This window comes from Trichosurus vulpecula, chromosome 8 (genome assembly GCF_011100635.1).
Source record: "Trichosurus vulpecula isolate mTriVul1 chromosome 8, mTriVul1.pri, whole genome shotgun sequence".
Classification (NCBI taxonomy): Eukaryota; Metazoa; Chordata; class Mammalia; order Diprotodontia; family Phalangeridae; genus Trichosurus; species Trichosurus vulpecula.
Genome location: NC_050580.1, coordinates 43,501,478 through 43,514,622, shown reverse-complemented (window position 1 = coordinate 43,514,622; position 13,145 = coordinate 43,501,478). Strand labels below are relative to the sequence as shown.

The window sequence follows — 13,145 nt, the reverse complement described above, 5'->3', positions numbered from 1 at the left end:
TACCACTGCTAGGGCTATACCTCAAAAACACCAAAGAAAAAGGAAAAGATCCTACGTTTACAAAAAATCTTTGCAGAAGCTCTTTTTGTGGTGGCAAAAAGCTAGAAACTAAGGGGATGCCGACAAGTTGGCAAATGGCTTACCAAATTTTGGTATATGAATATAATGGGATACTACTGCACTATAAGAAATGAAAAAAAGCAGTTAGCTAGCACAATGGATAGAGTAATTGGGCCCACAATCAGGAGGACCTGAGTTCGAATCCAGGCTCAGACATTTAGAAGTTGTATGACTCTGGGCAAGTCACTTACCCCTGTCTGCCTCAGTTTCCTCAACTGTAAAATAGAGAGAACGACAGCACCTACCTCTCAGAGTTGCTGTGAGAATCACATGAGATGATATGTGCAAAGCATTTAGCATAGCAGCTGGCACATAGAAGGTGCTTAATAAATGTTTGTTTACTTCCTTCCTTTCAAAGAGACATGGAAAGACTCATATGAACTGGTGAAGAGTGAAGTCAGAAAATAGTTTTTTAAAAAGACCAAAATGAGCAGGGCCAGAACAATTTATACTATAACATCAGTTTTTCTATATCTTGAAGAATTAAAACTGATGAAGACTGAAATGAGCAGCCCCAAGAAAACGACTGATAAAACAAGAACAACAATAGAAAAACAACTCTAAAGCTTAAGAATTCTGACCACCACAGTGACCATCTAAGAGCTCCAGATGAGTAACAACAAAGCACACTGTCCTTCCTCCTGACGGTGAGGGGATGGTCACGCTCAAGGTACGGAATGGGACTTTTCTGGATACAGCCAATGAGGGAATCTGTTTTGTTTGACTATACATATTTGTAACAAAGATTTGGCTTTTCTTCTTTTTTCTTTTTTTCCTACCTAGGGGTAGAACAAAAGAGGAAAAGTAAGATTTGTTAACTTAAAAAATAAAACTTATTTTTTTTTAAAATAGAATGTAATAAAAACAATGAAATTCGATGCTAAAAGGATTGGGGTGGGAGAAGGTACGCTCACACTCATTCATTGCTGCAAAGACTGCGAACTTGTGGAATCTTTTTGGTGAACAACCAAACACAACAAAAATTACAAAAATAATTACAGCCTTTAATCCAATAATTTCATTGCTGTGAACACAGCCCGAAATTATTAACAAAAACCATTCAGGGCAGCTAGGTAGTACAGTGAGTACAGCATCGGCCCTGGAGACAGGAGGACCTGAGTTCAAATCCGGCCTCAGACACTTGACACACTTACTAGCTGTGTGATCTTGGGCAAGTCACTTAACCGCAACTGTCCTGCCTTCCCCCCTCCAAAAAAAAACCCCATTCAAAAAACATCTATCTGTTGAGAGATGTTTCACTTCAGAATTGTATATAATTGCCCCCCAAAGCTGAAATAAACCTCTAAGTCCACATATGGGAATGATTAAATAAGGTACTTTAATTTAATGGAATATTATATTACAATGAAAAATGATAAGCATGAAGAATACAAAGAAATAAGGAAAAATAATGGCAAGTTTAAAGAAAAGCAGATGCAGAAGAATGGGACCAATATGATCTATAACCGTTTAAGAAAAAAGAAGAATAAATGGGCAAAGAATTCTGACGGAGGCTTAGGCACAAGTGCAAAGTTATATTTTATGTGTTCAAATTAATTAATGAAAATGTATATATTTACTGAGCAAATGCAGGTAGCTGCATTGGTGTTCAGTATTAAGTTTTAGTAAAATTTGCAAATTTTTTTTAAAAAAGAAGACTGTTAACCTATCCATCAATAAGCATTTATTAAATATTTACATGGCAGGCATTGTGTTAGCCACTAGGAATAAAAAGATAAGGCAGAAACAATCCCTACTTTCAAGAAATGTACCTTCTAAGAAGGGGAGACAATATATATAAATCAGATCATGCAAGATAAACACAGAACAGGTGGAAAGACCCTTAGAGGAGATGGAACAAGCAGCTAGGGTTACCAGGAAAGGCCTCCTAGGAGAGATGCTTAAGCAGAAGTTAGATAGCCAAAAATAGTAACAGCTGAAGGCTGGGAGAGAAAGCATACCAGGTGTGGCACAGAGCCAGCGCAAAGGCCAAGGGGCAGGGGATGGAGTGTCATGTTTGAGTTGCAAGTAGGCCCATGTCACTGAGGAATAAAATGCAAGAGAACTGGAAAGGTTGGAAGGGGGTAGGTAGAAAAGAGTTTTAAATGCCAAACAAAGGACCTGCACTCTCAGGGCTGAGTGAAGAATGGACTGAAGTTGCGCAGAAAACAGGGTTGGGGGGAGGGGGTGGGGCTGAAGGGCCTAAGCCAAGGGTGAGGAACCTGCAGCCTCTAGGGCCTCTAGGTCCTCAAGTGCAGCCCTTTGACTGAATCCAAACTTCAGAGAACACATCCTCTTAATAAAAGGATTCATTCGGTAAAACTTGTACTCAGTCAAAAAGCTACACCCAAGGACCTAGAAGACCATATGTGGCCTCGAGGCTACAGGTTCCCCACCCCTGGCCTAGAAGAAAGGCAATGAGGGCCTGAACTAGGCTGCTGCTGAGTGTATGGAAAGGAGATATATTCAAGAGAAGTTGTAGAGGAGGTGGTGCTTGAGCTGGGTCAGGATTACAAGATTTGACAACTGTTTGGATATGCGGAGTGCCATAAAAGAGAAGTTTAAAAGAGGGAAGGGTTTGGAGGAAAAACAATGAGTTCTATCTTAGCTATGCTGAATCTGAGGTGCCCGTAGGATATTAAGTTTGAAATATCCAACATTTAGTTGGTAATGTGGGACTAGAGCTCAAAAGAGAAACTGGGGCCTGATGAACAGATCTGGAAATCACCTGCAGAGAAATGTTAATTTAACCTATGGAAGCAGATGAAATCACTAACTCAAAGAATATAAAGAGAAGAGGGCCCAGGACTAAGCTTTGGAGGATTACCCATGGTTAACTGGCATACAGGAAAAAAGAGTGAGAAGAGATCAGTCCGGTAGGAGAACCAGGTGAGAACAATGTCAAGAAAACCCTGCCAGAGCATCCGAGGGGAGGAAATGGACATTAATGGCCAAAGCTGCAGAAGTCAAGGAGAATGAGGATAAAGCAAAGCCTATTCGATTTGGCAACCAAGAGATCAGTGGTCACTTTGAAAAGGCCAGTTTCAGTTGAGTAATGAGGTTGGAAGCCATACTGAAGAAAGTTTAGAAGAGAGTGAGAGAGGAGGAAGTGAAGGCATCAGTTGTGGATAGCTTTTTCATGGAGTTTAGCTGAGAGAGGGGGAAAATATGTAGTCTGATAGTTGCTGGACATGGTAGGATCTAGTGAAGGATATTTAAAGATGGAGGACATTTGGGTGTACTTGTTGGTAGCAAGGAAGAAGCTAGCAGGTAGGCAGATACCAACAATTAAAGAGTGGGCTGCTGAAGAAGAAAGGAAGAGATCAAGGGTATACATAGAGCAGAGGTATCAAACATGAGGCCTGAACCAGATGAAAATGTAATTGGAAAATATCTAACAAAGTAAATTAAAATACAGTAAAACATAGATAATGTTATTGTGTGTTTATCTAAGTCAATATGGTTTAGCAGTCCCTGTTTCTATTTGAGTTTGACATGACTGATACAGAGAAACTGACTTTAGCAAGCAGAAGGGAAATCATCTGATCATCAGAGACTGGAGTAAAGGAGGAGGAGATGGTGGGGGTGAGATGTTAGAGTAATATAAGATGAAGACAAGGCTCTCAGGGAATGGACTGAAGTTTTTTGAAGTATAAGGCAAGGTCCTCAGGAGTGAGGATGTGGGAAGTGGAGAGAGTGAGTGGTATGAGATGCTTGAGAAGAAAAAGTGTGGAATAGCTAGTGTGGTAAGTGTGAGAGAATCAACCGGGGAGGGGGGGGAGGAAGAAGAAGGCTGCTTTGCTGTAGTGAGGGCCCCAGCTGAAGTTAGTGACCCCAGGCATCACAGTTTAAGGATGTCCTACAGTTCTGTTCTATAGCACATAAGGAAGAACTGAAATTGTATTTGATGGTGGGAATCATCCAGGATGTCAGGAAAGTTAACGATAGAAAAAGCTGAGATGGCAAAAACTCATTCTTTAAGGTCCAACAAACATCAGCTCATTCTCTGCCTTTCCTTATTCCACCCTGCCTCTCCATCCAATTAGCTGTGAACTCTCCTCCTTTTGCTCCCTCAACAGCACTTTGTCTCTCTCCTACAGCCTTTGTTATACGCTGCTTTGTATGCCAATTATTTGAGAATTCACCCTTGGCAGAGTCTGTCAGATGGGATTTAATTAGTCTGGGCCTGTAGATTCAAACTCAAAGATGTTAGGTACTTTTTTACTATCTTCTCACCCATCTTAGGTTTCAGTTTTCCCTGTCCTATTTGCTTCTTGATGACCAGAAGCAAAATGGGAGCAAGGTAATTATACTTTCTCTAGGTCATCTGTTAATATGACACCATTTTCCGCAAGCAGTAATTCTAACTCTTCCTTATTCATCTTCGTGACTGAACATTCAATTTAACAATTCACCAATTACTAGTAGTAAAACTCAGATCAATGCAATGCCCAACTACAATTCCAAAGAACCTATGATATAGCACTTCAAGCTTACAAACTGCTTTCATTACAACCACTCTGTGAATTCAGTCGTACGAGTATTAGAAACCCTATTTTGCAGAAAATGAAACTGAGGCTCAGAGATGTTAAATGACTTGTACAAGGCCACACCCTAAGTCAGGCCTGCCCTAAATTAACGCTGGAAAAAGGATTTAATGTCAGGTTTGTCCTTGCTCAATATTTAGTAAGCATCTACTTTGTTGCAAACATATGTACTACACACTGAGAGATGCAAAGATATATAGGATAGCCCCTACCTTCAATGTTCTTATAATCTACTAAAAGGAAATAGGATTTATATAGAAATAAACTTAACGTAAAATAATCTGTTAGAGTCAGAAGGAACCTAAGAGATCACCTAATTCAACATTCTCATTGTACAGATGGAGAATCTGAGCTCTAGGGAGGTTAAGTTTGTTGCAGTAGTTATCCTGACAATTCACTTAACCTCAATAACCCTCAGTTTCCAAATCTGTAAAATGGAAATAGTACTCGTACTACATATCTCACAGGTCTGTTGTGATAGAAATGCTCTGTAAATTTTAAAAGCAGTACAGAAATTAGTTATAATTGCTAATTGTTATTACAAGCACCATGACATAGAGGATAGAGGGCCAAAAAGTTTTGAGTTCAAATTCTGCCTCCAAAGCATTATCTATGTGACTGTTGTAAATCACTTAACCTTCTCTGAAACTATACATTATAGGTGAGTTGCCAGAATATACCAGTGAAGGGAATGCCCAGACTGCAAGTTCTTTACACCAATGAAATCTCAAGTTCAAACCAAACACAAAATTATCATCATCACATCATCATGATTCCCTGAGAAATTCTTCTAGGAGCTCTATCTGTTGGTTTATGCTGGGACAACAGGTAAGTCAGTCTATTTGGGAACCTTAACAAAAGAAGTAAGTAACCCATGGTGAACCTAGTGATTTCTGACTAACCATCTGACTGTGTACTGAGGCTAAGAAGGAACTATATGGTCTACTGGGACAAAGGAGAAGCTTTCTAGACTCTCGATCAAGGAGAAATACAGAATCAAAGAATTTTTTAAAATAGCTTGGAGGAACCTTTGATATCATCATCAGTCAAACATTTACTATAAACCTACTATGTGCAAGGCACTTTGCCAGTGTTGGAAATGCAAAGTATAATAAATAACAATTCAACCCAACATGCATTTGTTAAGTATCTTGCCCATGAGCCTATACTCCTATGGGAGCTTACAACCTTCTCTTATGGTAAGAAGGACATTTATACACAGAAAGGTAATGCTTCATAAACCTGTTTCTGAAGAGCGCCAAATGTACAGATACTAAGTGCTCTAAGAGTTTAGAGTTATAAGAAATGACAAATATAAAGAATTCAGAGAAGTATGAGAAAACTTATATGAACAGATGCAGAGTGAAGGAGCTAGGAAAACAATGCACAATGACTACATTAATGTAAATGGAAGGAACAACAATAACAACAACAAAAAACCCCTGAATATTGTAATTATATTAATCCAGAATGGTCCTGGTGTACAGAAAATATATTTTCTTCCTTTCACTGAAAGGAAGGAGCAGGGAAGAGAGTAGGGAGACCATGAACACAGAATACTGAACATAATGTCAAGATATGGTAGATGTTGGTTAGATCTTTTGGACTTCTGTTTTTTTCTTTTAAAATCTCTGCTAAAAGACGACAGTGCCGGAAAATGAATGTAATGGAAAATAAAAGATAAAAAATAAAATATTTTAAATCTTAAGGGTTTAGAGAAAGAAACCACTGCAAGCTAGGGTGGAAAGGGAAGGCTTCATGTTTCATGGAGAAGGTGAAATATGCATTGGGCCTTAAGAGACTTCAATAAGTAAAAAGGAAAGGGAAAGGCTTTTCAGGCACAGGGAAATGTGTGACCAAACTGAAGTCCAAAGAGATAAACAGTGATTTGACCAATGTCTCCTAAGTGATCAGTGGTAGGGCCTAGCCAGGGCAAAGCCAATATTCAAAAAATAAGCTCTAAAGTGGTTAACCTTAAATGTTTCTCATTCGAATTGCTTTTTCCATTTCCACAACTTCAACATATTCACTTAACGACACTGAATATCTGTTAAAGAATTCAATTTTTAAAGTTACTGTATTTTCTAAGTCAAACACACACACACAAACACCCTTGATCTGGAGAAGAAAATTCCTGACATCTATGGATCCTTTGCTTCACATCTCTCCTAAAACAAAGGGTTGGACAAGCTAAGATAGTAAAGTAAGGATTAGGCTGCTGAAATGCAAACCCCGCTGTTAGTCTCCTCTGATCCTGAATGAATGGCTGATCCTGTCCCCTCTTTCCCGATCCAGTATTTATCCCAACACCCCCACCCCTGGAGAAAAAATATGCTGAAATGCTAAATAAGCAGCATTAAGTGGAAAGTGGAAAGAAAATATGGAACCTGGTTAGAGAGATCTTTAATTTCCAGATCAAGGACTTTAGCTATTGTTCTATTAGCATGGGGAAGTCACTGAAAGTTTTGGGGCAGTGGAATGACATGATTAGAGCAGTACAGATCAGTCTGGCAACAACAGATAAGATGAACTAGAGAGGACATTACCAGGCATGTGGTCATGAAGGCATGAAGGATCAGCCTCTCTGAAGGCATGCTAAGCTTGGAGTGCTTGTGGCACAGCAACAGAAAATGGCACTAAAGTAACCTCATTTCTTTTTCCTAATTAGCATAAGAGTGATAAAAGAGAGAGAGTAGCATATTATCCTAAGCTCAGCAAAGAATTTGACAACCTTATTCATGATGTTCTGGCAAACAAGACACAGGCTAAATGATGATAAATAGAGTCAGGTAGCAATGACCAGATTTGGCAGCTAAGGAGTGAGGAGTTGAGGATTACTCCTCATTAGGTTGTGAGCCTGGGTGACTAGAAGTATAGTGGTACCTTCAACAATAACATGTAAGTTAGGAAGAGGGGAGGGATTTCAGGAAAAGATAATTCAGTTTTGGACATGCTGAGTTACCCATTATCACTACCCTACACCCCCAAATCTCTAGGCAAGTCCAGGACACAAACCAGGCAGACCGTCTTCAGAAACAAGACTCTACTCAAGTAAGAGTTTCCCTTGGAAAGATTCTAACGATTCTATAACACTCCGAACGGACAACTGCACACAACAGATATCAAACTTCAGGCCAATCACATGTCCACTATAATCAGTACAATGAAGGCATAGGGTTTAAAGTGTACATAGATGACAGATTCTTTTATATCAATAGATTCTATTGATGGCTTTGGTCAAGTCCCTTTCTAGGCTTCCAACAACGGCCCAGGGCCAAGATCACATACTCACTCTCCTGAGAGTATCCTGTTTTGCTATTTCAGTGTTTTCTTATGTGGTTCAAGTTAAAAGAATAGAGAATAGGATGGTATACACTTCAAAAGGCTATTAAAAACAAGACATAAGCCACATTCCAAAACGAAAGAAGAGAAAATATTTTACAAGAAAAAGGGAAACTAAAGCAACATCGCCCAAGATATTTTTGACGGTGTCTACAGCATATGACACTAATAAAGAAACAAAGGTACACATGCTCTGCTGCCCCCTCCCCCAACTGCTGAGTACAGTTTAATGCTTAAATCTTCCCTAGACTGCTGGCACTGGTCTTCAGACAACCCTATATGGAAACAATGTGATCTCATGAACATTACTCACATTAGCTCAAAATTTCTTCTTATGGCTTCTGGGATTTTGGGTTTTGTAACACGCACAGCCTATTAAGAAAAAAAGCCAAAGTATATTTTAAAAATATATCTAAATATATCTTTAATTCGACAGCTTTGCAGCCCTGAAGTGTTTATGAATATATCACAATTAATTCTAACACCCAGCAATAGCTAAGAGGACAGTCTACTGGAAAATTCTATACAGGCACAGCCTACCAAACATTGTCTGTTAACTGGTTTAGCAAAAACAGAATGTTAGATGAAACCTTACCCAGAGCACTTAATTTCATAGGAACAATGATCATGCACAGTAAGTGACGTGGCAATAAGAAGTAGACCCAAAGAAGTCACTGCTGCCAGCACTTCAAGCCCTAAGCCAGATTGTCACCAACCACCCAACCTGTGTCTTGGATAATCAAGGGAATGATATTACATCAGGGTTTAGATGTAATGTAGTAACACCATTACTGCATAACTACCTTCAAATGAACCAACAAACATGCAGGATACACTTTGTATTCCATGATGCTACTCAAAGAAAAAAGTTTTGTCCTATCTTATCTAAGGTCCAGCAGTTCTGAGGGAACATTACCCAGCCTGAAAAACAAAGTTCCCTACTTTCTCCACAAAATAGTACTGATCTCCAATTTGATACCTTTGATTTTCTCACTACCTTACAAAGATTCAAAATACTACAAATCAAAGATTGGGAAGGCTTATAGAGAACTATTAGTCCAAAGGAATTCTGGTCATTTAGTGCAGTTATAAAGATTTGACAATGAATGTATTTCTCTGACCCCCAACCTGCACCATGGATGACAGCTGTATAGCTAAATGACTGAAAGATAATTTTTCCAAGATAGTCAGACAGCAGCAAGACAAGCCCACAAATAGGGGCACCCTGCCCTCCTCTGGGCCCAGGCTATCTCAGAAGAGAGTTTGGAGATGGCTGTCACTAACTCTATTCCTTCCAATAAGCTGGGGGCACTAGGCCTTACCATCTGCCCTGTAGACCTCCAGCACTGATACCTGATCTTAGTGAAATAGCCGAAGGACCCCTGTGACTTTTACCATTTGACCCACCGATGCACCCTTGGGATTTTGGGGCTTTTCCATTCACCTTGCAGCAAAATTTCTATTATATGTTATCTCATCCAATTAGACTGAGAGCTATTTATCAGCAGGGAGTGTCTAACTTTTTCTATTTGATTCGCAATGCTTAGCAAGTACTTGCTTGGCACATAGTAGGCATTTACTGATTTTTCATTTATCGTTTATTAATTTATTATTGCCTACCTTATAACAGCTAAAAAAATTACCTTCTCTATGTTAAACAGTTTTACATAGGGCACAGTCAATCTGACAAAACTTGTAGACACTCTGCATGTTTCTTTTGACCATCATGTACTTGTATTGACAAAGACTAGAATTTACCTAGAAAGTGTCACTTTTAGGGCTCTACTTTACCATGTACTTAAAAGCAGGAAAGTCATAAAAATTTTTTTGTAGCTAAACCATTAAAAAATGAAGACATTTTAGATTTTCCTTAAAGAAACAGACAAAAAATTTAGTCCACAGGGCAAGATATTAGTTTTAAATGACAGCCCTGCTTTAACCACTACATGAAACAATTAAATCTTTAGATGCTAATCAAATTCTAGTGCTCTCAAACAAACTAAAAACATTCTATCACTTAAACTAAAAACATTCTATCACTTTGTCTTTGCATTAGGCTCCGGCTGTCATATTTACTTTGATGGATCCACAATTTCAAACTGGGTACTGTCTCTACTACTATACATTGCAACCTCACCATGACTCTTTATTTTTTAACCAAACCTATACTCTCACTGGTGTTAGCAACTCCCAGTTCCTCTGACAATGAAGATTTGCAACTGCTCTGTAATATGCAAGCTTAGAGAGTTGCCTCAAACACTGAGAGATCAAATATCTTGTCCATAATCACAAATTATGTATTAGTGGCAGACTTGAACTCAGTTCTTTCTGGCTCGGAAACAAACTCTCCAACCACTAAAATCCCACATCCTACAGAAAATCTTCCCAATCCCCCTTAGTGCTAGTGCCTTCCTTATGTTGATTATTTCCAGTTCATCCTATATATATGTCTTGTTTGTTCATAGTTGCTTGGATGTTGCTTCCCCCATTAGACTGGGAGTTCCTTTAGAGCAGGGGGCTGTCTTTTAAAAGTTTTAGGGTTTCTTTTTGGCCTTTCTTTGTCTCCCCAATTTTTAGCAGAGTGCCTTTGAGAAGAAGATACTTATTAAATGCTAATGGCTTGTTGAATGACACTGAGCCATACTGCCTCTTTCATGTCTCCTTATCCCTAAGTAATTTTTGTCCAAGTCATTCCAGAAATAGTCCATGAAAATACTGAAGGTCTTTTTCCTTGCCAATGCTAAACTTCCTACTTGTACTGTTGACCCCAACCACATCCTTCTGTTAATCTTCAATCTCTCCTCTTTCCTTTTCTAGTGGCCTCTTCCCCCTTGCCCAAAAACATGCCAAGGCCTCCTTCCCCTTTAAAAATAGAAACAAAAAACCTTTGCTCAGGAGCTACCATCTCCTCTTCTTCCCTTTCACAGCCAAAATCCTAGAGAAAGCTGTTTATTCTCACTACCCTACATTCTCTCTTCTCATTTACTTCTCAAGTGAAAACTAGCAAAGATCTCTTAATTGTAAAACACAGTATTTTTTCAGTCCTGCTCCCTGACCTCCCTTCAGCACTGTTAACCCTTTAGATACCATCTCTAGTTTTCAGGATACTGCTCTTTCTTGGTTCTCGTGGTACCTTCATGTCAGTCTCCTCTGCTGGATTTTTAAGCTCTGTCCAGCCCCCTCACTGTGAGTCTGGACCTCTTTTCTCTATACTCTCTCGGTGACATCATCAGCTCCTATAGATTTCATTATCTCTATGCAGATAACTCCGAGGATCTATACAACCAAACCTTATTCTCCTACCTGAACTTCAGTCCACCACCACCAACCACTTATTGGAAATTTCAAAGTGGGTATATTGTAGGCTGTCCCTGACAATATTGTACTGTCCCTGACTTCGAACTTAACATATGCAAAACAACTTACTAACTTTTTCCCAAAAGCCACCTCTAACACCTAATTCACCTATCTTTTTCAAGGGTACCACTGTCCTCCTATTCACCCAGGTTCACAACCTCAGAGGTACCTTGACTTTTCACCCTCCTCCCTCCACACCAAAAATCACTGAATGGGCACTGTCTCAGTCAAACTGAGACCTGTTAAAAACCTTAGCTTGAAAAGGCCAAGGTCCTCCACTGCATCCTGGGCCATCTCCAGTTGTCCTTATCTGGCCACTGGACCCATATGGTCCCAGAGGAGAAAGTGAGGCTGATGACCTTGCACAGCCCTCCCTCACTTGCATGTCAAGTCATGGGCATAAGTTCCTCAGCCTTTCTGAACTTCAGCATCCTCACCTGTAATAACACCTATAGTGTGAGCATTTTCATTGAGAAAGCTGCCTAGATGGAGAAAAGCCACCCAGCTCCCACAAACCCATGCCAGAAAAACCCAGGAGTTCACATCAGACAGAATAATGATCAAGAAACTCCATGAGAAACTATAATGACTTCCCTCCCCCACATACAACCTCCCAAAAAAGACAGCCAGAAGCACAAGCATGATAGGAGAGGGGAGGCCCACCAACAAAGCTGGCAGCAGCAAATAGCAGCCTCTTGGCACATCCAGAGATGTCCAGGGATATGTGGAGTCTGCAAGACTCTGTGTCCAGAGGCAACAAAAGTGGAGGGCTCCCCTGAAAAAGGCCCAGGGTGGTCACAAAGCAAGAAAGTGCTGGAAAGTAGTATAATGGGCAGCCGCCAGTATGACACTGCAGTGCTCACACAGTGAAAAGTCAGTCAATAAACATTGATTAAGCACCTACTATGTCCCAGGCACTATGCTAAATGCTGGGGATACAAAAAGAAGCAAAAGACATCCCTGACCTTGAGGAGGCTCATAATTTAATGGGAAAGAAGAGTCCAGGTCTAGAGGATTGAAGGTTCCTAAAAATATGTCCTGAAATGTCAAAGAGAGTCCTGAAGATCCAGCATTCTGAACCTCAAAGATCCAAGGAGGAGCCTAGCCCCTAGAGTTGGAGGTCATGCACCAATAGTAGACCCAGCATTCCACCCAAAGGTATATTAGTAGGTAGAGCCTGCCCCTAACACAAGGCCCCATTTCATAAACTAAAGCTACAGAGATAGTCAAAGATAACCAAAGAAAACACCAACCAGTATCAAATATCATTGTAAATCTAAAGACAATACAAAAATAAAAGAGTAATTATCACTGTAAGAACTGTAAACAGACACTCAAAGGAAAAAAAATGGATTTTCCACAACTAAATGAATACCATGAAGTTTTTCAAATATCAGTAATTTCAGGGGATCTAAGAAGTTTGGCACCCAAATAATAAGAACATGAAATACCTTCAGTGCATAGCCTTCGGTCACGTGGTAACTTTAGTTTGGACATTACTATAGCTAGGGCCCCTTCCTCTCATTTTCACCAAAAATCCCTCCCCTCACAAATCAAAACTGAGAAAAAGAGGAAAAAAAACTCAGAATAAATAGCAAAGTCAAGCAAAATGAATCAATAAAGGGGCCATGTCCAAAAATGTATGTCTCTTTCTGAATCTTGAGATCACCACCTCTCTGTCAGGGGTGGGGAACACGCTTCATCATCAGTTCTCTGGAGTCACGGTTGGTCACTGCACTGATTAGTGTTCTTAAGTCTTTCACGATTGTTTGTTTCTCT

The 13,145-nt window shown here is 39.8% G+C and overlaps 1 protein-coding gene across 2 annotated transcripts in view; it reads right to left on the bottom strand.

The window, feature by feature from the left end:
* Positions 1-13,145, bottom strand: part of ERLIN1 (ER lipid raft associated 1) — a 59,061-nt gene that overhangs the window by 16,549 nt on the left and 29,367 nt on the right. For both annotated transcript variants that reach the window (XM_036735317.1, XM_036735318.1), the window contains one exon: positions 8,323-8,381. In XM_036735317.1, the coding sequence (XP_036591212.1) occupies positions 8,323-8,381 (59 nt within the window). The remainder of the gene's footprint in view (positions 1-8,322; positions 8,382-13,145) is intronic.